At 42.1% G+C, this 26134-nt stretch overlaps 1 protein-coding gene across 1 annotated transcript; it reads right to left on the bottom strand.

Annotated features, from left to right (window-relative positions):
• Positions 1-2505: 2505 nt before the first annotated feature.
• Positions 2506-26134, bottom strand: slc7a2 (solute carrier family 7 member 2). The gene is made up of 12 exons (XM_084147174.1): positions 25860-26134; positions 23701-24084; positions 23405-23560; positions 21456-21621; positions 19061-19197; positions 18660-18882; positions 15744-15880; positions 11195-11297; positions 6218-6429; positions 5869-6035; positions 5574-5682; positions 2506-5421 (listed from the first exon to the last, which is right to left on the bottom strand). The coding sequence occupies exons 2-12, from the start codon at positions 24068-24070 to the stop codon at positions 5303-5305; spliced, it is 1899 nt and encodes a 632-aa protein (XP_084003300.1). The 5' UTR covers positions 24071-24084; positions 25860-26134; the 3' UTR covers positions 2506-5302.

The raw sequence follows: 26134 nt of genomic DNA, 5'->3' as shown, positions 1-26134 counted from the left end.
CTAAACCAACAGAGGGAGGGAGAGAGGGGGGTTAGAACAGTATTAACAGTGACCCACCCCAGTACGCGTCCACAGCCCGTGACCAACAGAGGGAGGGAGAGAGGGGGGTTAGAACAGTATTAACAGTGACCCACCCCAGTACGCGTCCACAGCCCGTGACCAACAGAGGGAGGGAGAGAGGGGGGTTAGAACAGTATTAACAGTGACCCACCCCAGTACGCGTCCACAGCCCGTGTCAGAGTCCCACTGTGGAATGACACACCTCCACAGAGACAGACACAGATGCCACGCTCACGTGGGTGACTACAAGAAGTTAGCAAGTCTGACATTTTCGAGTTTCCTAGTTCTGACTAGCATGTGAACGCAGCAAAAGAGACAGAGACAGTCAGAGTAGTAGGGAACAGTGCAGTGTTCCCATCTAGAAAGCTAATCAATACTACAACACACAGCTGTAACAACTGCAGAACAGGAAACATGGGAGTTTTTCTTACTGCCACATGTCCAGAGCTCAACAACTCCAACTCCCATCTGTCTGCAGTATATTCTATTTAGTATGATAGATCATTTTGTATAAATTAAGGATATGTTGATACTGTTATTTGGGTTAGTTTAAGGGGATATGGGGTATGTTCCAGACTAAACATATTACAGGTGTATTTAGGAGAAGAGATTTGTGAACAGCATATTAGTTCAGACTTTTGATGATATTTCAGCTCATTATTTGTTTCATTTGTTCTGTATTGGACATTTGGAAAGCAGAGATCTCTCAACTGGACATTTGGAAAGCAGAGATCTCTCAAATGAAAAGCAGATTAATTGATAACACCTCTTGCATACTCTAAATGCTGCTCTTAAAGTTCTGCTGAGCAAACACTCATGCAAGCCACATCAAATACCACAGAAATATACAGTGAGCTCCAACAGTATTGGGACAGTGACAATTATTTTATTTTTTGGCTCTGTACTCCAGCACTTTGGATTTGAAACGATACAATGACTATAAGATTAAAGTGCAGGATGCTACCATGATTACGGATAATCCTGAATGAATCGTGAATAATGATGAGTGAGAAAGTTAGATGCACAAATATCATACCCCCAAAGTTAGCGTTTTTTTGGGGGGTATGATATTTGTGTGTCTAACTTTCTCACGCATCATTATTCATGATTCATTCAGGATTATCTGTAGTAATCATGCTAGCATCCACATTAATGTAGAAGTGTTTAGAAACATATTCTTATTTACAATAAAAGTGACTCCAAAATGACACAACACATTATTTACCATTCATTTCTATTGGGAACAAAATAATCTGAAACACAACCAAAACAAACAGCAAATGCCTCCAACACATTTGTAGAGTCACAAGCTTGATGTAGTCATTGTGTGCTATGAATATGGGACCAAATACTTAACATTTTACTACTTTAATACGCATATAAGTGAATTTGTCCCAATACTTTTGGTCCCCTAAAATGGGGGGACTATGTAACAAAAAGTGCTGTAATTTCTAAACGGTTCACCCGATATTGATGAAAAAACCCTCAAATTAAGATTAATAGTCTGCACTTTAAACTCATAGTCATTGTATCATTTCAAATCCAAATTGCTGGACTACAGAGCCAAAACAAACAAATGTGTCACTGTCCCGATACTTTTGGAGCTCACTGTATAAATACATTTACAAAATATGTAATGTTTGTGCAGGTCTTTTCCAGAGTGACCAAACACCACAGAAACTAGTCTGGGAAAATTATGTTGCTATCCCCAGTCCTTGTATGATTTCTAAAATCTAAAATCACTGCTGTCACTTTCTTACCCATTAGTTAAATTATATTCAGATTATGCCTCTCCACCTCACTCTCGTCACTGTCGTACTAAACGGCAACGTCAACTCAGAAGTATGGGATTATCTAATCCCAAAGGCTGCTCTTCGATTACAGCAAAGCAGTTATAGCGGAATCAACGGAAATCGCAGTGTATTCTCCACACAAAGAAGAAGTCATGGAGGAGAGACATGGAGGATCAGAAAGTTACTCACCATTTTGGATCTCCACCCAGAGTATGGCCAGAGTTAAGAGGGCCCAGCAGGGCTTCATGGTGAGCAGACCGGACGGAGCAGCAGGTGAGCAGGACGGGAGGTGCTCGGTAGGGCCAGAAGAGCAGTGAGAGGGACCCAGCAGGAGAAATGTCAGACCTGGGTGCTACACTGCCTGGATGTCTGCAGGCTCCAGCAGCCCTGTTTAGATTACATTAATAGCTCCATCCTCCTCCGTAGGAAAAAGGAGAAGAGGAGAAAGTGAAATATCTCTCTCTCTCTCGCTGTCTCTCTGTGAAGAGAAATGCTCTGTTGCCCTCTGGTGGGCTGAGGGGAACACTGCCACACTGTTTATTTACATTGTATTTTATTTACAGTTTATAAAGGAGATTTAATGAGGTACACACAACCCTATTGGGTTTTATTGAGCGAGAACCACAGATTAACCTGGATGTCCAGACCCAAATTCTAAACCAAGTAGTTTTTTATTACCAATTATTAATATCAGCCATTTACAATAGACAGACAAGCAATTATATATCCTCCCCTCACTGGGTTACTGCAATGTCTGACAATGTGCAGAACACTCACAGAATACACTCTTGCATAAACTGATCTTATTGAAAAATACATTTATTGACATCAGTACAGTTAGTAGAAACAATTGAAAACTATGTCATTAGTAGTGCCCTGTAGCTCAGTTGGTAGAGCATGGCGCTTGCAACACCAGGGTTGTGGGTTCGTTTCCCACGGGCGGCCAGTATGAAAATGTATGCACTCACTAACTGTAACTCGCTCTGGATAAGAGCGTCTGCTAAATGACTAAAATGTAAAAAAAATTACATAATGGGTACATTTACAGAGGATCATTCTGTTTATATTTGTATAAGCTACAACACTAGCTACGTATGTCTGCAACCATGATCTAGGTCCTCAGGGACATGATGTCCTCTGCTCTTTTGTTCCACGTTTAATTAACCTAACTCAACTTACATCGATCAAGTTAAATCAAATGTTTAAAAAAAAAATGCTTTTGCAGTAAATTACCATGATATTATATAGTATAACCTCAGCCACTTATCTTTAAAGAAGATGAAATAAAAATGTACATCAAAATCATCTAAACTAAGATTGTTCAGGATTTCTCAATACAGGAGGATGAGGTGGAACTCTGAGATCATCATCATAACACAGGTCTAAGAGCTCCATCAGTGGATGAACTGCAACTGAACACCCTAAAATACTTCCCTAACTAGGGTTGTAAAAATCTGATAACTTTCCCAAAACTCTTAGGTATTCCAGAAGTCCTAGTTGCAGGGTTCCGGATTTCCTGTTTATTCCCCCCTGATTCCAGGAATCTTCCAACAGGCATTTCTGGAAAACCTGGGAATTTGGGAAAAGTTACATGATTTTGGCCTCTGCTTCTCCAAGAGAAGAATGTTAAAAAGCAATATCTCTCTCACTGCTCATCCATATCAAACCCCAGAAATTGGTTGTGTAACCAAGGTAGAGTTACAAAGTAGACATAATAAACCTTTTGGACACAAAACGAGAGGAGGAGAGGAGAAGTAACCTTTAAATACTGATCAAGCTCCGACTTGGATTAGAATATTAATGTAAAAAAAGCATGGAACATTTAAACGTTGAAAGACCAGTTTATCTTGAATTTGTTGAATATTGTCATTAACTGTCACTTTCCCTGGGATATTATCCTGCAAAACATGTACGGTACATCTTGTATTTGATGCTAAGAAACTATTCAGAAAACAGTGCAGGGACACATCTTCAAATGAGAAGGGCGACACAAGGTGGCCTGTAGAGCATATTTGGTCAAGAAATTACAAATTTCAAGACAGTCCAGTCCACTGTCTAGCAATAACAGACTAAAAATCTCCCAAAGGACTTAAGAGGATATGTAATACTTGCACAAAGAAATACAGCAATGCAAAAACGGTCTTTGTACGGAATGTGATATCAAACACTGAACAAGCAATTCTCTTATTCACTGCATTTCGATTTCATACAATCTTCACGACACTTGATTGTAAACATGATTGAGACGGCAACACATCCAAGTAATCAGAGTAGAACATTTATAAAGACTAGTTCAACTTGTGTTCCATTAGAACACCAACAACACCTGTCGCAAGAACATTAACGCAAAAAGTCAAATAGAGCACAATTAGTACCATTATGGAAAACACACGTCAGATAACCCATTCACCAGCAGTTAAATCACATTTGTAATTGTAATAAATTGATATGTACACATAACATGATGCATGTGCATATATATGCCACGAATGAAATGAAAACATTGTGTGTGCATGTTAGTATATCTGTTTACGTTTGTACAGAATGTACATTCAGAATGTGGCCACTATTTAGAAGCTAATTAATGGTTTAGTGTACATGTCATTAACCCTGAATAGAGTTTGTTTTTTCAGCACATTTAGAAAATGGTCTAAGTGCTTCTCTAACAGTGTACTAATACTAACATAGTGACCTACTCTACTTTCTACACTAAGACAATAGATTCCAACAGCAAAGTCTGTATAAGCTGATTAGGATACACAGTGACTTTACAGAAAAGGCCATAGGAAGTTAGGCCAAAACCAAATACAAAGCCTTTCCACAGTTAGTCCATGACTGTAATTGTAATAGGAAATGCAAAACCTGTCATTTCCTGTCTTCTGTCTCTTCTTGTAGACTGTTGGAAACACCTCCACACCTTTCTGACCAATCTGCCTTTCCTACTTGGTCACATCATCATGGAGACGGACATCGATAATGAGCCCACCGCACTGCTCCAAGTCACATGACCATTGACACAGTATACTGCAGCTCCACTGGGAGAATGACATGTGACCGAGGCACAGATGGCATGTAGCTGTATAAACAGATGTAGGATCTTAATTTGACCAGTATTGCCACAGCAAAATAATCCTGCAGCAACAGGATTTGAACGTCTAGTCCTTAATGTTGCTTGATCGGTGGTTAGTTTATTAGCTGGCCAAAAGTAGGCTACATGAAAAGTGCAATAGTGTTAAATTAATCATGTGTTATTGTGGGTTTTCAGGGAATTTATGTAAATCAAGAAGCTCATCTGCATTTCCTGCGGTTCAGGAATATCCTCAGCAACAAAAGTGATCAAATTAAGATCCTAAATCTGTAGTGTATCTAGGAATAGCGTGTCTGTGTCCTGGCTGGGGCAGGGGTCACCAGGTGACCTTCTAGAGTCTGTGTGGATCCCTGGTCTTTCTTTAACACTGGCTGGTCTTCTTCTTCTCCTCCTGCTTGGCGCTGCTGCTGAGGGAGTCCTGGAGCCTGCGCTGGCGCTCCACACTGTGCCACATTCCGTAGCCAAAGTAGATTAGGAAACCTGGAGGGAAGAAGACAGGAAGACAGGAGACCGAGGAGGCCTGGTTACAAAAGGGTTGACCATCTGCAGGCCTGGGACGAGCCAGCAGATGGACATCTAAATAGATTCACCTCAATGTGTTTGAGGCTTCAGAGATGTTGGATGGCACCTACCCACAGCCATCCATATGGAGAAGCGTATCCAGGTGTCTCCACTCAGCTGGACCATGAGGTAAACATTGACAAATATACTCAGGATGGGGAGAAATGGGATGAGTGGGACCTGTAGGAACAGACAACAGAGAGTCTAACCATCACTAACACACTTTATTGTATCCTACAACTGCAACCTGAGAGCCTGAAACTGACATGGTATGAAATCATTGTACATCATTTTTTGAAAACTGAGGGGTCATGCATGGTGCAGTAGGCTGATTCAGCCTAAAAATATGGTCATCTGTGTAGGTACCATGAAGGAGACCTTCCTGCTGGTTTGAGGCTGTTGACAGATGAGAACCACACAGCCAATGAAGACCACCAGGGACAGGGCCAGACAACACAGGATCCAGGTCTCCATGCGAATTATGGCATATCCATGGTAGGTGGTCAGAGCACTGATCACACACACCACCAACACTGTGGACAGACAATACACAGACTTCACCACAAAGACACTAGTCTGCCTTAAATAATTATCTAAGGCAATGAGTTGTCCACTGCTGGTGAGACAACATCAGATACAAACAACATTGTAACATTGTGGACATTTCAAATGGCCATCATGGAGTTTGAGAGTAAATCAGTGATGCAATGCAAACCTAAGAGGCAGACCGCCATGTTGACCACAGAGGAGGACTGTTCGGTGGGTACCAGTGGAGGTTTGAGCACTGTCTGCAGGGTGGAACCTCCTCCCTTCAGCATGTTGATGTGGGACTCAGACTCCGTCAGCTCTGACTCCCCTTCCGGTGATGTCAGGCCATCCTTCTCCCTGTTACACCCTGGCTTTCCATAGAGCAGATCCGGCTGGTACCTGAAAAAAACGACAGACACTTATTTTGTCTTATTTAGTTTCACAACCGAAAGACTGGAACATTAGTGGTTTGGTATCGTATTTGGTGGGTTTGCTATTAAACCTCTTAGATGTAAAGTCCCCTGTTTAGGGGACCTGTGTGGTTCTGGTACCGGTTCCGACTGACATTTTTGCTTAGAAATTGATCTGTGGACACCGTTGATTGAAATGTCTTGCATTGAGCGGTAGCCCTGATTCTCACTGGCACAGGAGTATGTCCACAGACTGAAGGGGAAACCCAGACACGTCACAGGGGCTATAAAGCTGAGAATATTCTCTCACCACCAAATATGGTAGTGAGAGGAAGTCCAGTCACCAGTAGAGGGATAGGATGGAACCAGGTGAAACTGGTCCGACATTCTGGTAATTTTCTCATCGTTGAAACATCTGATATCAATAAATGTTTTCTGTTCCCAAAACTACAATCTGTTACAACCACAGAACACTACGTTTTATAGACTTGACGCTTTGCCAAAGTTTTTAAAAAATTGCGTTGTTTAGAAGGAGTGCAAGGTCGAGTTGAGTTTGTGCCCACGCACACTTCACAGTGGAGGCTTTCCCTAACAGAAATATGCAAATACATGCTACAACGCGCTAATAGGATCTCGCTAGCTCATGCTTGGCTCTGCCCACCTCCTTGCTTGTTCTGTCCTCTATGCTTCATTTGCTCCCACTGTAAACGTCATAGATGAACTATCTTGGGTTAGTTATGAATACACTACATCACCAAAAGTATGTGGACACCTGCTCGTCAAACATCTCATTCCAAAATCATGGGCATTAATATGGAGTTGGTCCCCCCTTTGCTGCTATAACAGCCTCCACTCTTCTGGGAAGGCTTTCCACTAGATGTTGGAACATTGCTGCAGGGACTTGCTTCCATTCAGCCATGAGCATTAGTGAGGTCGGGCACTGATGTTGGGCGATTAGGCCTGGCTCGCAGTCAGCGTTCCAGTTCATCCCAAAGGTGTTCGATGGAGTTGAGGTCAGAGCTCTGTGCAGGCCAGTCAAGTTCTTCTACACCGATCTCGACAAACCATTTCTGTATGGACCTCGCTTTGTGCACGGGGGCATTGTCATGCTGAAACAGGAAAGGGCCTTCCCCAAACTGTTGCCACAAAGTTGGAAGCACAGAATTGTCTAGAATGTCAGTGTATGCTGTAGCGTTAAGATTCCCCTTCACCGGAACTAAGGGGCCTAGCCCGAACCATGAAAAACAGCCCCAGACCATTATTCCTCCTCCACCAAACTTTACAGTTGGCACTATGCATTCGGGCAGGTAGCGTTCTCCTGGCATCCGCCAAACCCAGATTCGTCTATCGGACTGCAAGATGATGAAGCGTGATTAATCACTTCAGAGAACCAGTTTCCACTGCTCCAGAGTCCAATGGCAGCGAGCTTTACACCACTCCAGCCGACGCTTGGCATTGCGCATGGTGATCTTAGGCTTGTGTGCGGCTACTTGGCCATGGAAACCCATTTCATGAAGCTCCCGACGAACAGTTCTTGTGCTGAAGTTGCTTCCAGAGGCAGTTTGGAACTCGGTAGTGTGTGTTGCACCCGAGGACAGACAATCTTTAAGCACTACACGCTTCAGCACTCTGCGGTCCCGTTCTGTGGCCTACCACTTAGCGGCTGAGCCATTGTTGCTCCTAGACGTTTCCACTTCACAATAACAGCACTTACAGTTGACCGGGGTAGCTCTAGCAAGGCAGCAATTTGACGAAATGACTTGTTGGAAAGGTGCCACATTGAAAGTGGTGCCACGTTGAAAGTCACTGAGCTCTTCTGTAAGGCCATTCTACTGCCAACGTTTGTCTATGGAGATTGCATGGCGGTGTGCTAAATTGTATACACCTGTCAGCAACGGGTGTGGCTGAAATTGCTGAATCCACTAATTTGAAGTGGTGTCCACATACTATTCAGTTTTGTTGAATAGGGAATACAATATAAAATATTTAATATTTTCATATTTTTATCATATATTGTACTGTGTACTTGAGATTTTAACATTTCTTGGAGTATGCAGCATTACTAGTTATTGTTTATGGCCCCCTCATGATAAATAATTACTTTTGGGGATTACGTAGATTACATTTTAGATTACATTTAGTTACATTTAAGAAGTTTTTAAGCGACAACACCCTTTCAGTAGAACATATCAGGGGAGCAGTCTGACAACCAAGTAAACCAGCCAGACTGCTCCCCTGAAAACATGTATCTTAATAGCAAACCCACCAAATACCATGTCAAACCACTAATGTTCCTTTCAGTTGTGAAACAGCATATCACCACATGTTTCTTTTCTCTCCAGTTAAACAAAATAAGACCATGAGTTATTTAAGTATTATTCTGGGTTACGTTAGGTGAAGTAAAACTAGAAAAACTAGAACAGACTGGATTGGTGGTATAGCAGTGAAACAAATTGTTTTGAACATACAGGTGGGCATTGTTTTAATCATACAGGTAGGCATTGTTTTAATCATATAGGTAGGCATTGTTTTGATCATACAGGTGGGCATTGTTTTAATCATACAGGTGGGCATTGTTTTGATCATACAGGTGGGCATTGTTTAGATCATACAGGTAGGCATTGTTTTAATCATAAAGGTAGGCATTGTTTTGATCATACAGGTGGGAATTGTTTTAATCATACAGGTAGGCATTGTTTTAATCATACAGGTAGGCATTGTTTTGATCATACAGGTGGGCATTGTTTTAATCATACAGGTGGGCATTGTTTTGATCATACAGGTGGGCATTGTTTAGATCATACAGGTGGGAATTGTTTTGTTCATTCAGGTGGGAATTGTTTTGTTCATTCAGGTGGGCATTGTTTTGTTCATTCAGGTGGGCATTGTTTTGTTCATTCAGGTGGGCATTGTTTTGATCATACAGGTGGGCATTGTTTTGATCATACAGGTGGGCATTGTTTTGATCATACAGGTGGGCATTGTTTTGATCATACAGGTGGGCATTGTTTTGTTCTCCCCTCCCTGTGTTGCACGGTGGGCCCCTAGAGTCAACATGTGACACTGACACTGTGTGATACTTGGGTACATGGCTTCCTGAGTACATGCTGATATTTACTCAAACTTTCTAAACCTACAAGATTAATCTGTCTCAGTCATAATTTTGATGTTTTTCCAAAATACTTCCGAAAGGAATTTAGGTTATGTTGACCAAGAAACACGCTGTTCTGTTTCTGTTTGGAGTCAAAGGGTTATTTCCCTGGAAGACATTCCTCTGAACTTCATAGCCTACAACTCTAAACAGGATGGTGTGTTTCTTGAATCTCGAGTCGCATGCAACGAAAGGTTGAGTAAACATCAGCGTGAACTCAAGAAGTAATTTCACTACTTCCACACAAAGGAAGCATTCAGACCGATTACATCATAGCTCTGATTCAATAACACAAGCTGCATATTACTCTAACAGGGTAATGATATTTGCTTTATTTTCCCAACAAGCACGGCTACCTACACTTCGGCTGTGTCAATTGTATCAAGTTCCTTCACCCTACTGAATCAAGCTGCCTCGCTATAGGTCTTAGGGTGGATTGATAATAATATGGTTATTTAGCATTAGCAAATGATTTTATCTGAAGTGACTTACAGTTACCACACATATTCAAGCCGTTCTTGAATTGCGATGGGATTTGGGCATGGCATTTTGAGAAAAAAAACAAGTTAATTATTCTAGATGTTTATTTATTTAAATTTACAGTATTTGGGTACATCTTCCCATTCTAAATCCACTAATATGGCAGTGTAATGACTTTAAATAAGTTGTACCGTTATGATAACATGGTGCCACCAGTAGGAGTAGTAACACCAATGATGGTAACACCAATGACACATTTTAGGTAATTGAGGATTTTTGCTAAAATCTAAGGTAATTAACCCTTTAAAATAATTTACTAAAGTGATATGATTAAACATGTTGCTCACAATGTGATTTTCCTTCATTTAAATTGAGTAACACCAATGACACTTTTTATTTAGACACACCAAATTATCAATGGAATCCTAAAATGTATGACATACTAAAAGTGTTTGATTGGCTAATAATTTTATTTAATATAGACCCTTCCACTGATAACAATTTGCCCCTGGAGAGAATGCTCAAGGTCTGTTTATATCTTTGTTATGAGTGATTTTTAAGGCGGTAACACCAATGACATTAAACTAAGAGACACATTATATTTGTAAAAAAAAGTAATATATATATATATATTTGAATAGCCTTTGTTCTTATTGATCTATGCAATATCATACATACTTTTGTTTACTTTCTAGCATTCAAAATGTTAGATATAAATCTTTAAATCCCCAAAACACTCATTACTACTGGGACAAGCCAATTTGCTTGCTCTTAGTACTTTAAACGATGCATTAAGGTAAAGTTTTAAATGACATTGTGTTTTATCATTAATAAACAGTTCAGTATAGACAAAAACATGTATAATGTGCAACTATTTGTAATTTTAAAGGGTTTTTCATGGTTGCAAAGCTGAGGGATGCAAATGCCAACGCAATTCAAGAATGACCTATTTAGTATATTTGGCCTTTGTAGGAATCACACCCACAAAGTTGGTGTTGCCAGCACCATGCTCCCACCAACTAACCCACTGGAGAACATACGTTTTTAAATAGATAGAAATGAAACATAATAGTTAGGTTAATAGCTGCAAGAGCCCTGTGGATGTATCCCATCCATCACTCACCTGAGAATGAGTACACAAGCAGCAACGAGGGAGTAGGCCAGGAGGGTTCCAATGGACATCATGTCTACTAAGGCTTTCAGGTCAAACAGGAAAGCCATGATCGCTGAGGGAAGGGGACGAGACAGACACAAGTCAGATACAAACTTTCAAAACCATCTCTGTATGTTCATTGTTCATACTTATTCATGACTAATAATGATTACACGGATAACATTTAAGAGTTCAATGAACCAAAATACGACACAACCACAACCCCACTCATTACGTCCTTATGCAGCATATTACAGAGAATTACACAGTCATTAATAAAGCAGGTTTCTAGTCTATTGTCCCAACCAACAGTTAGTAGAAAGTGTTTGGGTGATGCATCATACAGTCCATGATTGCTATTACAGACAGTCACAGACACTGGTGTTTAGGGTATAAGATACAGGTGCCTTCAACCAAAAACTTTCTCAGGTTTCAAATGAAAACTCAGTGTGCATCCCAAATGGCAACCTATTCCCTTTATAGTGCACTACTAGGGCTCTACTACACATAGGGCTCTGGTCAAGAGAAGTGCACTATATAGGGAATAGGGTGCCATTCGGGACACTGCCTCTGTAATCAGCTCCAGATCTATGTTCTTTGGTGTGAGATAGTCTGGGGAGTTGGCTCAGCTCCCTCTCTTGTATCTCAGCACCTGACCACAGTAAGGGACTGATCACCTCTGCATGGTTCAAACATAGACCAGCGGTATGTCAGGAGGCGCTGCTCACAACAAACCCCGACCCCTACCATCCCTCTACCAGGCACTGTGTACTCTACTGGGTCTATCCACTGGTACCAGCTGCTCTCTGTGCCCGTCCCAAGCCCCACTCCCACCTTAACACGTCCTTAGCACCCCAGGTAAAATAGGTATTTTGACCTCAATGGAACTTCCTGGATGAATAAAGGTTACATAATAAATATAGAAAAAACACCCGCTGGCATCAAAGTCCCTCGACCCTGCATGCTGCAGTCAGCCATCTCACTGGGAGAAACCCTACAGACAGCCCTATATGCCTTAACCTTACAGCCTGGTAACCTTATAGCTTTATAACCTTATAACCCTAGTCTTATAACCCTATAGCCTCATAACCTTATAACCTTATAGCCTTATAACCATATACCCTAGTCTTATAACCCTATAGCCTTATAACCTTATAACCTTATAACCTTATAGCCTTATAACCTTATAACCTTATAGCCTTATAACCTTATAACCTTATAGTCTTATAACCTTATAACCCTAGTCTTATAACCTTATAACCTTATAGCCTTATAACCTTATAACCTTATAGTCTTATAACCTTATAACCTTATAGCCTTATAACCTTATAGCCTTATGACCTTATAACCTTATAGCCTTATAACCTTATAACCTTATAGTCTTATAACCTTATAACCCTAGTCTTATAACCTTATAACCTTATAAACTTATAACCTTATAGTCTTATAACCTTATAACCCTAGTCTTATAACCTTATAACCTTATAACCTTATAACCTTATAGTCTTATAACCTTATAACCTTATAGTCTTATAACCTTATAACCTTATAACCTTATAACCTTATAGTCTTATAACCTTATAACCTTATAACCTTATAACCTTATAGTCTTATAACCTTATAACCTTATAGCCTTATGACCTTATAACCTTATAGCCTTATAACCTTATAACCTTATAGTCTTATAACCTTATAACCCTAGTCTTATAACCTTATAACCTTATAAACGTATAACCTTATAGTCTTATAACCTTATAACCCTAGTCTTATAACCTTATAACCTTATAACCTTATAGTCTTATAACCTTATAACCTTATAACCTTATAGTCTTATAACCTTATAACCTTATAGCCCTAGTCTCAGTGAGCAGAGCAGAGACATACACCCATGGACTATGCTGAACCTGGAGGAGCTTTCAACTATTAAGTGGGTCTACTGACTGCAGGGCTACAACACTACTCTGGTCCTCTATAGGTCTGCTGACTGCAGGGCTACAACACTACTCTGGTCCTCTATAGGTCTGCTGACTGCAGGGCTACAACACTACTCTGGTCCTCTATAGGTCTGCTGACTGCAGGGCTACAACACTACTCTGGTCCTCTATAGGTCTACTGACTGCAGGGCTACAACACTACTCTGGTCCTCTATAGGTCTACTGACTGCAAGGCTACAACACTACTCTGGTCCTCTATATGTCTGCTGACTGCAGGGCTACAACACTACTCTGGTCCTCTATAGGTCTGCTGACTGCAGGGCTACAACACTACTCTGGTCCTCTATAGGTATACTGACTGCAGGGCTACAACACTACTCTGGTCCTCTATAGGTCTACTGACTGCAGGGCTACAACACTACTCTGGTCCTCTATAGGTCTACTGACTGCAGGGCTACAACACTACTCTGGTCCTCTATAGGTCTACTGACTGCAGGGCTACAACACTACTCTGGTCCTCTATAGGTATACTGACTGCAGGGCTACAACACTACTCTGGTCCTCTATAGGTATACTGACTGCAGGGCTACAACACTACTCTGGTCCTCTATAGGTATACTGACTGCAGGGCTACAACACTACTCTGGTCCTCTATAGGTATACTGACTGCAGGGCTACAACACTACTCTGGTCCTCTATAGGTCTACTGACTGCAGGGCTACAACACTACTCTGGTCCTCTATAGGTCTACTGACTGCAGGGCTACAACACTACTCTGGTCCTCTATAGGTCTGCTGACTGCAGGGCTACAACACTACTCTGGTCCTCTATAGGTCTACTGACTGCAGGGCTACAACACTACTCTGGTCCTCTATAGGTCTACTGACTGCAGGGCTACAACACTACTCTGGTCCTCTATAGGTCTGCTGACTGCAGGGCTACAGCACTACTCTGGTCCTCTATAGGTCTACTGACTGCAGGGCTACAACACTACTCTGGTCCTCTATAGGTCTGCTGACTGCAGGGCTACAACACTACTCTGGTCCTCTATAGGTCTGCTGACTGCAGGGCTACAACACTACTCTGGTCCTCTATAGGTCTGCTGACTGCAGGGCTACAACACTACTCTGGTCCTCTATAGGTCTGCTGACTGCAGGGCTACAACACTACTCTTGTCCTCTATAGGTCTACTGACTGCAGGGCTACAACACTACTCTGGTCCTCTATAGGTCTACTGACTGCAGGGCTACAACACTACTCTGGTCCTCTATAGGTCTACTGACTGCAGGGCTACAACACTACTCTGGTCCTCTATAGGTCTACTGACTGCAGGGCTACAACACTACTCTGGTCCTCTATAGGTATACTGACTGCAGGGCTACAACACTACTCTGGTCCTCTATAGGTCTACTGACTGCAGGGCTACAACACTACTCTGGTCCTCTATAGGTCTACTGACTGCAGGGCTACAACACTACTCTGGTCCTCTATAGGTCTACTGACTGCAGGGCTACAACACTACTCTGGTCCTCTATAGGTCTACTGACTGCAGGGCTACAACACTACTCTGGTCCTCTATAGGTCTGCTGACTGCAGGGCTACAACACTACTCTGGTCCTCTATAGGTCTGCTGACTGCAGGGCTACAACACTACTCTGGTCCTCTATAGGTCTACTGACTGCAGGGCTACAACACTACTCTGGTCCTCTATAGGTATACTGACTGCAGGGCTACAACACTACTCTGGTCCTCTATAGGTCTGCTGACTGCAGGGCTACAACACTACTCTGGTCCTCTATAGGTCTGCTGACTGCAGGGCTACAACACTACTCTGGTCCTCTATAGGTCTGCTGACTGCAGGGCTACAACACTACTCTGGTCCTCTATAGGTATACTGACTGCAGGGCTACAACACTACTCTGGTCCTCTATAGGTCTACTGACTGCAGGGCTACAACACTACTCTGGTCCTCTATAGGTCTACTGACTGCAGGGCTACAACACTACTCTGGTCCTCTATAGGTCTACTGACTGCAGGGCTACAACACTACTCTGGTCCTCTATAGGTCTACTGACTGCAGGGCTACAACACTACTTTGGTCCTCTATAGGTCTACTGACTGCAGGGCTACAACACTACTCTGGTCCTCTATAGGTCTACTGACTGCAGGGCTACAACACTACTCTGGTCCTCTAGGGTTGAGGGAGTTTACGCTGGCTTTTGTCTGTCTTCTGATCAGAGATTGATAGGCCTGGCTGGGTAACCAGCTGTGTGGCTTCTCTGATAAATTAATTGATCAGTTAGGAACAACAGAGGGATTCAAAAGCCTCGAGGACTGGAGCTGTGTACCCCTGCTCTACTGATAATTAGGCCTACTACTATGCCTAACTGAATGGATGGGGCATGTCCATCCAGAGAGTTTGATTGATGTGAAAGGGATTTTTCCATCATGCTTCCACCACCAGCAGCACATCATTGGCATGCAGTCATCACCAGTGCAGAATCAGATGCACAATGTTGACCCAACGATGACACAACGTAACCACACCAGACGAGATGCCACACCAGGCCTCCTCAGGAGCTTACCCGCGGTAGTGCCCGCCGCCATGGTGGCAGTCACAGGCGACTGGCGCTTACTCACTTGGGAAAGAAATTTGAACAGTAAGCCATCTCGTGCCATGGCAAAGAGAATGCGGGGCAGAGGGAACATGGAGCCCAACAGGCTAGGGAGAGAAAGGGGTCAGGGTTCAAACACAAGGCACTCTGAAAAGGAATGGACACCTGCACAACTGTGAAAGAATAAAGTGTACGTCTGTACCAAGCCCGCAAAACTCTGACCAAATAGGACTGAAGCTTCTACAAATGTTTTGACCAATCATAATTAATCAAAACATGGGTTGGGGGGACATTTTGGTGAATTTCCACAGTCACCGGACTTGTTACTCTCTTTTTGGGAGATTTTATCTGCATAATTTCCTTTCACAGTTGATTGGTGGATACAGTTTCAGCAGCAGTGATGTCAAAGCACTTTCCCCAGCTCTCACCTGCAACTACACCGGAGCTCATTGTGGCAATAAGCGGGGTCTTCGTCTTAGGATTGATTCGGGCTAAGGCTTTGAAAAGCACCCCATCCTCTGCCATAGCATAGATTACACGTGGCATAGGGAAAATGGAACCCAGCAGACTGCATGGAACAGCAGAGACATGCACAAGGACCAACACGTTAGTCAGGAGCCCCCAACACACACCAACACTTACACAATACACACACACACCCACAATACACACACGAAAGTCACTTCAGCAAAGCTAAAGAGCATAATAACAGAGAGTGTCTTTCTTGTCTTATGGCCCCATTCGTCCAACGGTCGCTGACAGCATCTCCACTATATCACCTTTCCTGAACCTCTCTGAAGGTTATTGCAAATAGGACATTGCTCAGGTGTTATTTTGCAGACTTTAAAAGGCCTGAGGGAAGACCCAGAGGACCCAGAAGACCCAGAGGACCCAGAAGACCCAGAGGACCCAGAAGACCCAGAGGACCCAGAAGACCCAGAGGAGAGGAGAGTTATTGATGTATTAATGGGCTTAATACCAATATGTACAGTATATCAGGATTCCCCAATAGGCAGCCGGCGGGTTCTTTAATTTACTATTAAATCAGCAAAAAATGCATATTTAGAAAATCTGTTCCCAATTATTCCCACGCATAAATAGAGAGGCATATGTGATTGTATCCCAATGTAATCAAGGTTTGAAATTATTCCGTTTTTGTCAAATACTATATCTGTTTGGATATTTGTGGTCAATTTTTGTGTACAAATTATTTATAACTATTTCTGGCCCCCGACCATCCGCTGAAGAAAAAAATCGGCCCACAGGGGAATCTAGTTGGGGACACCTGCTTTATGATCCACCTTGACTTAATAAGGTATATACAGTGTATTCGTAAAGTATTCGGACCCCTTGACTTTTTCCACATTTTGTTACGTTACAGCCATATTCTAAAATGGATGAAATAGTTTTTTCCCCCATCAATCTACACACAATACCCCATAATGACTCCCAAGTGGCGCAGCGGTCTAAGGCACTGCATCTCAGTGCTTGAGGCGTCACTACAGACACCCTGGTTCGATTCCAGGCTGTATCACAACCGGCCGTGATTGGGAGTCCAATAGGGAGGCGCACAATTGGCCCAGCGTCGTCCGGGTTTGGCCGGTGTAGGCCGTCATTGTAAATAAGAATTTGTTCTTAACTGACTTGCCTAGTTAAATAAAGGAAAAATATATAAAAGATGACAAAGCAAAAACAGGTTTTTAGAAATGTTAGCAAATGTATTACAAATAAAAATAAAAAACTCTGTCAGAGTGACCATCGGGTTCTTGGTCACCTCCCTGACCAAGGCCCTTCATCCCCGATTGTTCAGTTTGGCTGGGCGGCCAGCTCTAGGATGAGTCTTGGTGGTTCAAAACTTCTACCATTTAAGAATGATGGAGGCCACTGTGTTCTTGGGGACCTTCAATGCTGCAGAAATTGTTTGGTACCCTTCCCCAGATCTGTGCCTCGACACAATCCTGTCTCGGAGCTCTACGGACAATTCCTTCGACCTCATGGCTTGGTTTTTGCTCTGACATGCACTGTCAACTGTGGGACCTTATATAGACAGGTGTGTGCCTTTCCAAATTCCATATCCAATCAATTGAATTTATCACAGGTGGACTCCAATCAAAGTTGTAGAAACATCTCAAGGATGATCAATGGAAACAGGATGCACCTGAGCTCAATTTCGAGTCTCGTAGCAAAGGGTTTGAATACTTATGTAAATGTGTAAGATTCAAAAAACCTGTTTTCACTTTGTCATTATGGGGTATTGTGTGTAGATTGATGAGGAAAAAATAGATATTTAATCAATTTTAGAATAAGGCTGTAACGTAACAAAATGTGGAAAAAGGGAAGTGGTCTGAACACTTTCCGAATGCAATGTATTGCGCAATAATGATTTAAGTAGAGTTGTCAGAGATTGATGTGATATGTGAGTTACAGTATGAGGCTCTATAGTGGGAAGCCCAGGACCAAGGAAGGAACTCAGTGAACCAAAGGATAAGAAAGCCAGAAACAGAACATGCTTAGACTGTTGTATTGAAACAGTGCCAAGTCAAACGGCCTATCATCAACCCAGAGATATAGCACATCAAGACAGGCAGTTCTCTCAAAACAATAGGACTGCAGCTTGGCAGGTAGGACAATTAACAATGAGAATCAATCCAACACATAGACAGTCATTGTAGATTTCACATTATTTTGGGCTGGAAAGGCTAGTTGCCTTGATAATAATGCTCAATGTTATAGATCTGTTTGAACTCTAAAACAATTAAAAACCTGTTATTTTATATATTACTATGTCTTTATTGAGTCTCATCACATTTGACCTAACGGAAAGCTACACGGTAAGCATCCTGTGAATAGCATCACATTCAAGCATGTATAGGAAATGTCCATTACCTGGTTGACAGGGCACACAGTGACCCCACAGCCACCAGATATTTAGCCGGGCCCCAGCCCACGTACTCAAAGGCCATGGGCAAGGGGCTCTTTTCATCCAGTAGGTAGTAGGGCATCATGAGGGTGAGGGCAGCAGACACACCGAAGTATGCCAGGAAGCACACCGTCAGGGACACCACAATGCCGATGGGAATGGCCTTCTGAGGGTTCCTTACCTCCTCACCTGGTGTATACACACACACACAGATACAGATCAAATTCAGATTCAGATCCCCAAGTGGTTTAGGTTGACCTCTGTGATTATTTGACTCTGCAGCAATGTACCTCGTTGATCCATGATAGTGCATGTTTTGAGAGGGAATGATCTACATTGATGATGGGTATTGTCTTAAAAGACACACCTGTTGTTGCGATGCAGTCAAATCCGACAAAGGCATAGAAGCAGGTGGCAGCTCCAGCCAGGGTCCCACTGAAGCCAAAGGGCATGAACCCCCCTGCACCATAATCACTGGTCACATTAGCAGTCACAGACAGGTTCCTGGAATACATACAGTACGTAAACAGAGGGGCATACGGAAACGTAACTGCCTCATTTCAGTGTTCATATTATTAGTAGTGGGACATATGGTGATTGATTGTGAGCGTATAGATTATTATCATGCATAATTTATTTTTATTTTTAAACATACAGTGCCTTCAGAAAGTATTCACACCTCTTGACTTTTTCCAAATTTTTGTTGTGTTACAGCCAGAACTTAAAATGGATTATTTCAAAATGAAAAACTGAAATGTCTTGTCAATAAGTATTGAACCCCTTTGTTATGGCAAGCCTAAATAAGTTCAGGAGTAAAAATGTGCTTAATAAGTCACATAATACGTTGCATATTCTGTGTGTGATAATAGTGTTTAACGTGATTTTTGAATGACTACCTCATCTCTGTACCCCACACATCCAATTATCTGTAAGGTCCGTCCCTCAGTCAAGCAGTGAATTTCAAACACAGATTCAACCACAAAGACCAGGGAAAGGGCACCTATTGGAAGATGGGTAAACATTTGAGAAAATAAGACATTGAATGTCCCCTTGAGAATGGTGAAGTTATTAATTACACTTAGGATGGTGTATCAATACACCCAGTCACTACAAAGATAAAGGAGTCCTTCCTAACTCAGTTGCCAGAGAGGACGGAAACCGCTCAGGGATTTCACCATGAGGCCAATAGTGACTTTAAAACAGTTGCAGTTTAATGGCTGTGATAGGAGACAACTGAGGATGATTCAACAACATTGTAGTTACTCCACAATACTAACTTAATTGACAGAGTGAAAAGAAGGAAGCCTGTACAGAATACAAATATTCCAAAACATGCATCCTGTTTGCAACAAGGCACTAAAGTCCTGTATCCCACTGCTGGCTTGCCTCTGAAGCTAAGCAGGGTTGGTCCTGGTCTGTCCCTGGATGGTAGACCAGATGCTGCTGGAAGTGGTGTTGGAGGGACGGTCTAAAAACAAATATCATAATGCCCCAGGGCAGTGATTGGGGACATTACCCTGTGTAAGATGCCGTCTTTCGGATGGGACGTTAAACAGGTGTCCTGACTCTGATCACTAAAGATCGCATGGCACTTATTGTAAGAGTAGGGCTGTTAACCCTGTCCTGGCTAAATTCCCAATCTGGCCCTCATACCATCATGGCCACCTAATCATCCCCAGCTTCTAATTGCCTCAATTATCTCCCCTGTAACTATTCCCCAGGTCGTTGCTGTAAATGAGAATGTTTTCTCAGTCAACTTACCTGGTAAAATAAGGGTTAAATATAAAAATATATAAATAATTAAGACTGAAAAAATATGGCAAAGCAATTAACATTTTGTCCTGAATATGAAGTGTTATGTTTGGGGCAAATCCAAAACATCACATTACTGAGTACCACTCCATATTTTCAAGCATAGTGGTGGCTGCGTCATGTTATGGGTAATCGTTAAGGACTGGGGAGTTTTTAAAGATAAAAAAAGAAATGAAATGGAGCTAAGCACAGGCAAAATCCTAGACGAAAACCTGATTAAGTCTACTTTCCACCAGACACTGGGAGATTAATTCACCTTTCAGCAGGACAATAACCTAAAACACAAGGCCAAATCTACATTGGAGTTGCTTACCAAGAAGACAGTGAATGTTCCTGAATGGCCGAGTTACAGTTTTGACTTAAATCTGTTTGAAAATCTATGGCAAAACCTGAAAATGGTTGTCTAGCAATGATCAACAACAAATTTGACAGAGCTTGAAGAATTTTGGAAAATAATAATGGGCAAATGTTGCACAATCCAGGTGTGGAAAGATCTAGAGACTCACAGCTGTAATAACTGCCAAAGGTGATTCTAACATGTTTTGACTCAGGGTGTTGAATACTTATGTAATCAAGATATATTAGTGTTTTATTTTTCTTACATTTATTACAAATGTTAGAGTTTTGTCTTCCATTCTGACATTACAGAGTATTCTTTGTAGATCGTTGACAAAAAATTACAATTAAATTCATTTTAATCCCACTTTGTAACACAACAAAATGTGGAAAAGTCAAGGGGTGTGAATACCTTCTGAAGACACATCATGTATTTATTGAGACAGGACAGTGAAGAGGAGATTTTGAGTCATAAGAGTATGGGTTGGACCCATGAAACTATGCTGACTCTGTGCCAGGGTCCGCGGCACTAACCGCTGCACCACACAAACCACATCCATCAGGAATCTTGTGAAACACTTAGTGTCCTCACACAGGTCACCTCCAATCCTTACCGTTTGACAATGGTGACATTGATGAGAGTTTCTTCAGAGATTTTCCAGTTGAGTGGGTCTCCCTTCACGAAGCCAGAGACGATGACAAACAGGAGCACCAGCACGTTGACAGCAGTGAAGACCTTGTTCACCCAGGCTGACTCCTTCACCCCAAACGACAGGAGGCCTGAGGGAGAAAATAAAGAAGAAGAATATAGAATATAGAGTCCAACATCCTCCACATCAGCGACTCAACTTACTGAACACATACACAGTGTCATGTGCAGGGTTGGGGGAGTAAATGATGACATGTAATCTGATTACCAAAAAAACTGTTACTGTAATCCGTTACGTTACCAGCTAAAATATTGTAATCTGATCACACATACTTTTGAAAAACTAGATGATTACTTCTTTGATTACTTTTAAATTCGGAAAGGATGTTTGCGAAAAAAAATACAATAACAAGTTTAAGTTTAAGTTTGACTACAATTCAGAGACCACTATGATGATACACCAAATGTGTTTGATGGATCCGTTTTGTCTTCTTCTAATGCCTCTTAAGGGGAAAGTCATACAAAAGTAACTGAAAGTAATCAGATTACGTTACTGAGTTTGGGTAATCCAAAAATTAAGTTACTGATTACAATTTTAGACATGTAACTGTAACAGATTGCATTTAGAAAGTAACCTACCCAACCCTGGGCTTGAGACATTAGAGTGTCCATGATATGTGAAGAATGTTACACACCTCCAGCACATGCATTGAGTAAAGGTGAAATATGTATCTTACATCTTGTTTAATACCTGCAACTATGATCTGAGATTATGTATTTAGTGTTACATAACACATACATTACATAACACATACTTTAATTAAGTCTCTGGTGTTTTGAAACATTTCTGGTCATTTTGGCAGGTGATCCAAACAGAAAGGTCTATTATTATCATATTCTAACTCTAGGTAACTAACACCGCTACTCCCAGTATCTAAGACCTTTAGAACAGCAAACATTGCATCGCTATGGAGGTTTGCCTCCGGAACATTGGAGTAATCCAATCACTGCATTTGAGAGTTTTTGGCTCAGCAGCAGTGAAAACACATGATGACATTTAACAGTTTCTGATTGTTTCACAGAAAAGTCTTGTTGACATCGACACACCGTGTCCCTCTGAAAGTGGTGAACTCTCTAGCCATGTCAAGCTCCTGTGTAGTGTGTAATGTGTAACGGTAGCTACAGAGGGCTTGTCAGTTGTCCTGAACAGAGAGGAGCACCTCTGCCTGGGTAGCTCTGACACAAGGTAGCAAGGTAGACGTTCAGGGAAAGAGGGCCTCTCCACCATGTTAGTACTACCACTCATAAAACAACGTTTTGCCATTCCTTATTACATTGAAGATGTGGAACAAAATATTGCTGCTAAGACGAGTGCCCATTGATATGGAAAAGATACCCATTCCAATTTCTGTTGATATAAACTTCAGACAGTCAGGGGATGAGATGTAGTTTACGTACCAAATGACACCCTAATCCCTATATAGTGCACTACTTTTGATCAGGGCCCTATGGCCCTAAATTAGTGCATTACAAAGAGAATAGGCTGCCATTTGGGATGCAGAAGTAGAGTTCTAAACAGGAGCTCCGTTAGCCACAGTTGCTACAGTACTTTACCTGACAGAAGTAGAGTTCTAAACAGGAGCTCAGTTAGCCTCGGTTGCTACAGTACTTTACCTGAAAGAAGTAGAGTTCTAAACAGGAGCTCAGTTAGCCACAGTTGCTACAGTACTTTACCTGACAGAAGTAGAGTTCTAAACAGGAGCTCAGTTAGCCACAGTTGCTACAGTACTTTACCGGAAAGAAGTAGAGTTCTAAACAGGAGCTCAGTTAGCCACAGTTGCTACAGTACTTTACCTGACAGAAGTAGAATTCTAAACAGGAGCTCAGTTAGCCACAGTTGCTACAGTACTTTACCTGACAGAAGTAGAATGAGACAGACTGCAAAGAAGTCTGGGTACTGAGCCAGGCCTGGAGAGTTCATGCTGAAGTAGGTCTTGCAGAACGTCTCAATGTGTCCTCCAATCAGCTCATCAAACGTCCCACTCCAAGCCCTGGCCACACTGGAGGTGCCTGTGAAAGGGGAATATTGAGTAGAATTGTTCTACCTTTATGTTTCATTAGCATTGTCAAACTCAGCATAGTATCTGTTACTTCAAAAGAAAAGTTCATGTGGGCAGTATAGTATATTTAGACCACTATAACAAACTCACCTATCACATAGGAGAGGATGAGGTTCCAGCCAGTGATGAAGGCCCACAGCTCTCCAACAGTTACATAGCTGTAGAGGTAGGCAGAGCCAGTCTTGGGCACACGGGCTCCAAACTCAGCGTAGCAGAGGCCAGCCATGACAGAGGCCAGGGCAGCGATGAGGAAGGAGACCACGATGCTGGGGCCTGAGTTTCCCTTGGCCACCTCTCCAGCCAGGACATAGACCCCAGCCCCCAGGGTGCTGCCTACGCCCAGGGCAATGAGGTCCACAGTACCCAGGCAACGGCACAGCTTGGAGTCCTCCAGACTGTTGAGGTCCACTACCTTCCTCCTCACCAGGGAGCGGCCGAACGACAACACATGACCCATCATCCTGCCAACAAGGACTGGGGGGGGGGGGGGGGGGGGGGGGGGGGGGATGGTTTAGTGTGTGTGTGTGTGTGTGTGTGTGTGTGTGTGTGTATAGTGCGGCACACAGTATATGGTTCGACACAGAACACAGACAAAAGCTGAAGAAATGCTTTTTCTTTATTATAGTATTAAAGCTACAATTCAAGGGAGGGGAATCAAGACAGTTGAGTTCACACCATGGTTACTATTGATGTTCTTGCTGTATATATTTGGATAGGGGCTCGTTTTTGCATTCAGGAGGAAAATCCATTGTGAAGCCTGAAGTCTTTCAGCATGCCAGTTTGTTTTGGCACGGGGCTTCCTCTGAGTTTGAGCAGCCCTTTCTAAAAAGTCCCCTCATGAATCCTATAAAAACGCCTCAAGCTGCAATTACATAACCTGGGAAATAAAAACCAAGGCCAGATTTTGACAGCTGAAAGCCGTTAAGAGCAAACCATTGATTAACCATGACATATGTGTGTCAGAAGATGAAAGTATTGGCCAACACTTTGCTGTCACTATCGCAGATCCTCATTGTAACCTCATTATAACCCTTTGTCCGGGGGTACGGTGCATGCAGACCTATACTGGGGTCAGAAATGGCACCCTATTCCCTTTATAGTGCACTACTTTTGACCAAGGCCCATCAAAGGTAGTGCACTATAAAGGGAATAGTGTGCCATTTGGGACACAAACCTAAAGACTCAAACGGCTGAACAGGGGGCCTGAATGTACTCATATGATATAATAGGGCCATTACTTTGGCTCTGGTTACTAATTGCTGTACCGTACATCTATAAAGAGAAAATGTGGAAGTTCAAACGTATAGCCTCGCTGAGTTTTAATACAACACTGTCTCTTTGTATTACTTTGATTGTTGGGGAGCCTCCCAACAAAATCTTTCAACAAACATATTTATATCCAGGTTTTTCATTTGATGTAGTCTAGGTCTATGAGTTGGAGTAAAGAACTGTTTGTACCCGCTGCTCTCTAATGAATAGTTTCAGCATGTGATTGAAGTTAAATCTTCTTATTTTCAACCAGCACATTTAGCATCTGTGTTTTTAATTAACACTGACTACCATCTCACTGTGTTTTTAATTAACACTGACTACCATCTCACTGTGTTTTTAATTAACACTGACTACCATCTCACTGTGTTTTTAATGAACACTGACTACCATCTCACTGTGTCTTTAATGAACACTGACTACCATCTCACTGTGTTTTTAATTAACACTGACTACCATCTCACTGTGCATTGTTGCCCATTAAAGTGCGTCCCTTTCGTCCAAGAGAAATGCCATGCTCCATCTGACAGCACATTAACATACCAATCTGACCTCTATTATGGCCAATTCAGAATACAGTTGAGTTGCACTAAACAGTGGGAAGGTCCTCATAATGCCCCACCACGTCCCTTTGATAGAGGCTGCCATGTAACACTAACACTTTAAGTACTACCATTATAAAAGCTGACATTGTAAACAGTTATTACAATTTTTCAGCAGTTATTACAACTTTTTCAGCAGTTATTACAACTTTTTAAACAGTTATTACAACTTTTTAAGCAGTTATTACAACTTTTTCAGCAGTTATTACAACTTTTTAAGCAGTTATTACAACTACGAGCTAACATTACAACTCATACACATATAATATCAAGTGGGCCCCGAAGTCGACAATTCAAATCAATAGATGGATTTATAGATAGATAGAATGCATATTATGTCTACAAGTATATGCAGACTCCTCAAAACGCAACACCTACCTGTCAGGAAGACAAAGACGAATGTATGGTATTCAAGTTTCAACTTTGTTATATATGGAGTCACTCAAAGGTCCTGTGCACCTCACGCGGACCGGACGGATAACTTCCCTAGATTCCTCTCCTACAGGAAGTCACAGGGAAGCATGCCACACAGGGAGCGCATGGACTACAGACATGGATCAGGCTCTATGTAAAGTTCACTACCTCTGTCTGTCACTCCCTACAGCTCAAGTTCTCTGACATGTAAACCAGCGTAGAGTGCCAGGCTATTTTTT

This window comes from Coregonus lavaretus (assembly GCF_964263955.1).
Source record: "Coregonus lavaretus genome assembly, chromosome: 29".
NCBI classification, from domain to species: Eukaryota; Metazoa; Chordata; class Actinopteri; order Salmoniformes; family Salmonidae; genus Coregonus; species Coregonus lavaretus.
This window is presented reverse-complemented; position numbering and strand designations above follow the sequence as displayed.

Excerpts from the sequence above, each read along its gene's own strand:
- slc7a2 (XM_084147174.1), bottom strand. The coding sequence starts at position 24,070 with ATGATGGGTCATGTGTTGTCGTTCGGCCGCTCCCTGGTGAGGAGGAAG. Across the intron at positions 15,881-18,659 it reads CTGTGTGCCCTGTCAACCAG|CCTGTTGGGCTCCATGTTCC; the intron begins GTAATGGACATT and ends TTCTCTCCCTAG. Across the intron at positions 6,036-6,217 it reads CATGGCGGTCTGCCTCTTAG|TGTTGGTGGTGTGTGTGATC; the intron begins GTTTGCATTGCA and ends GTCTGTCCACAG.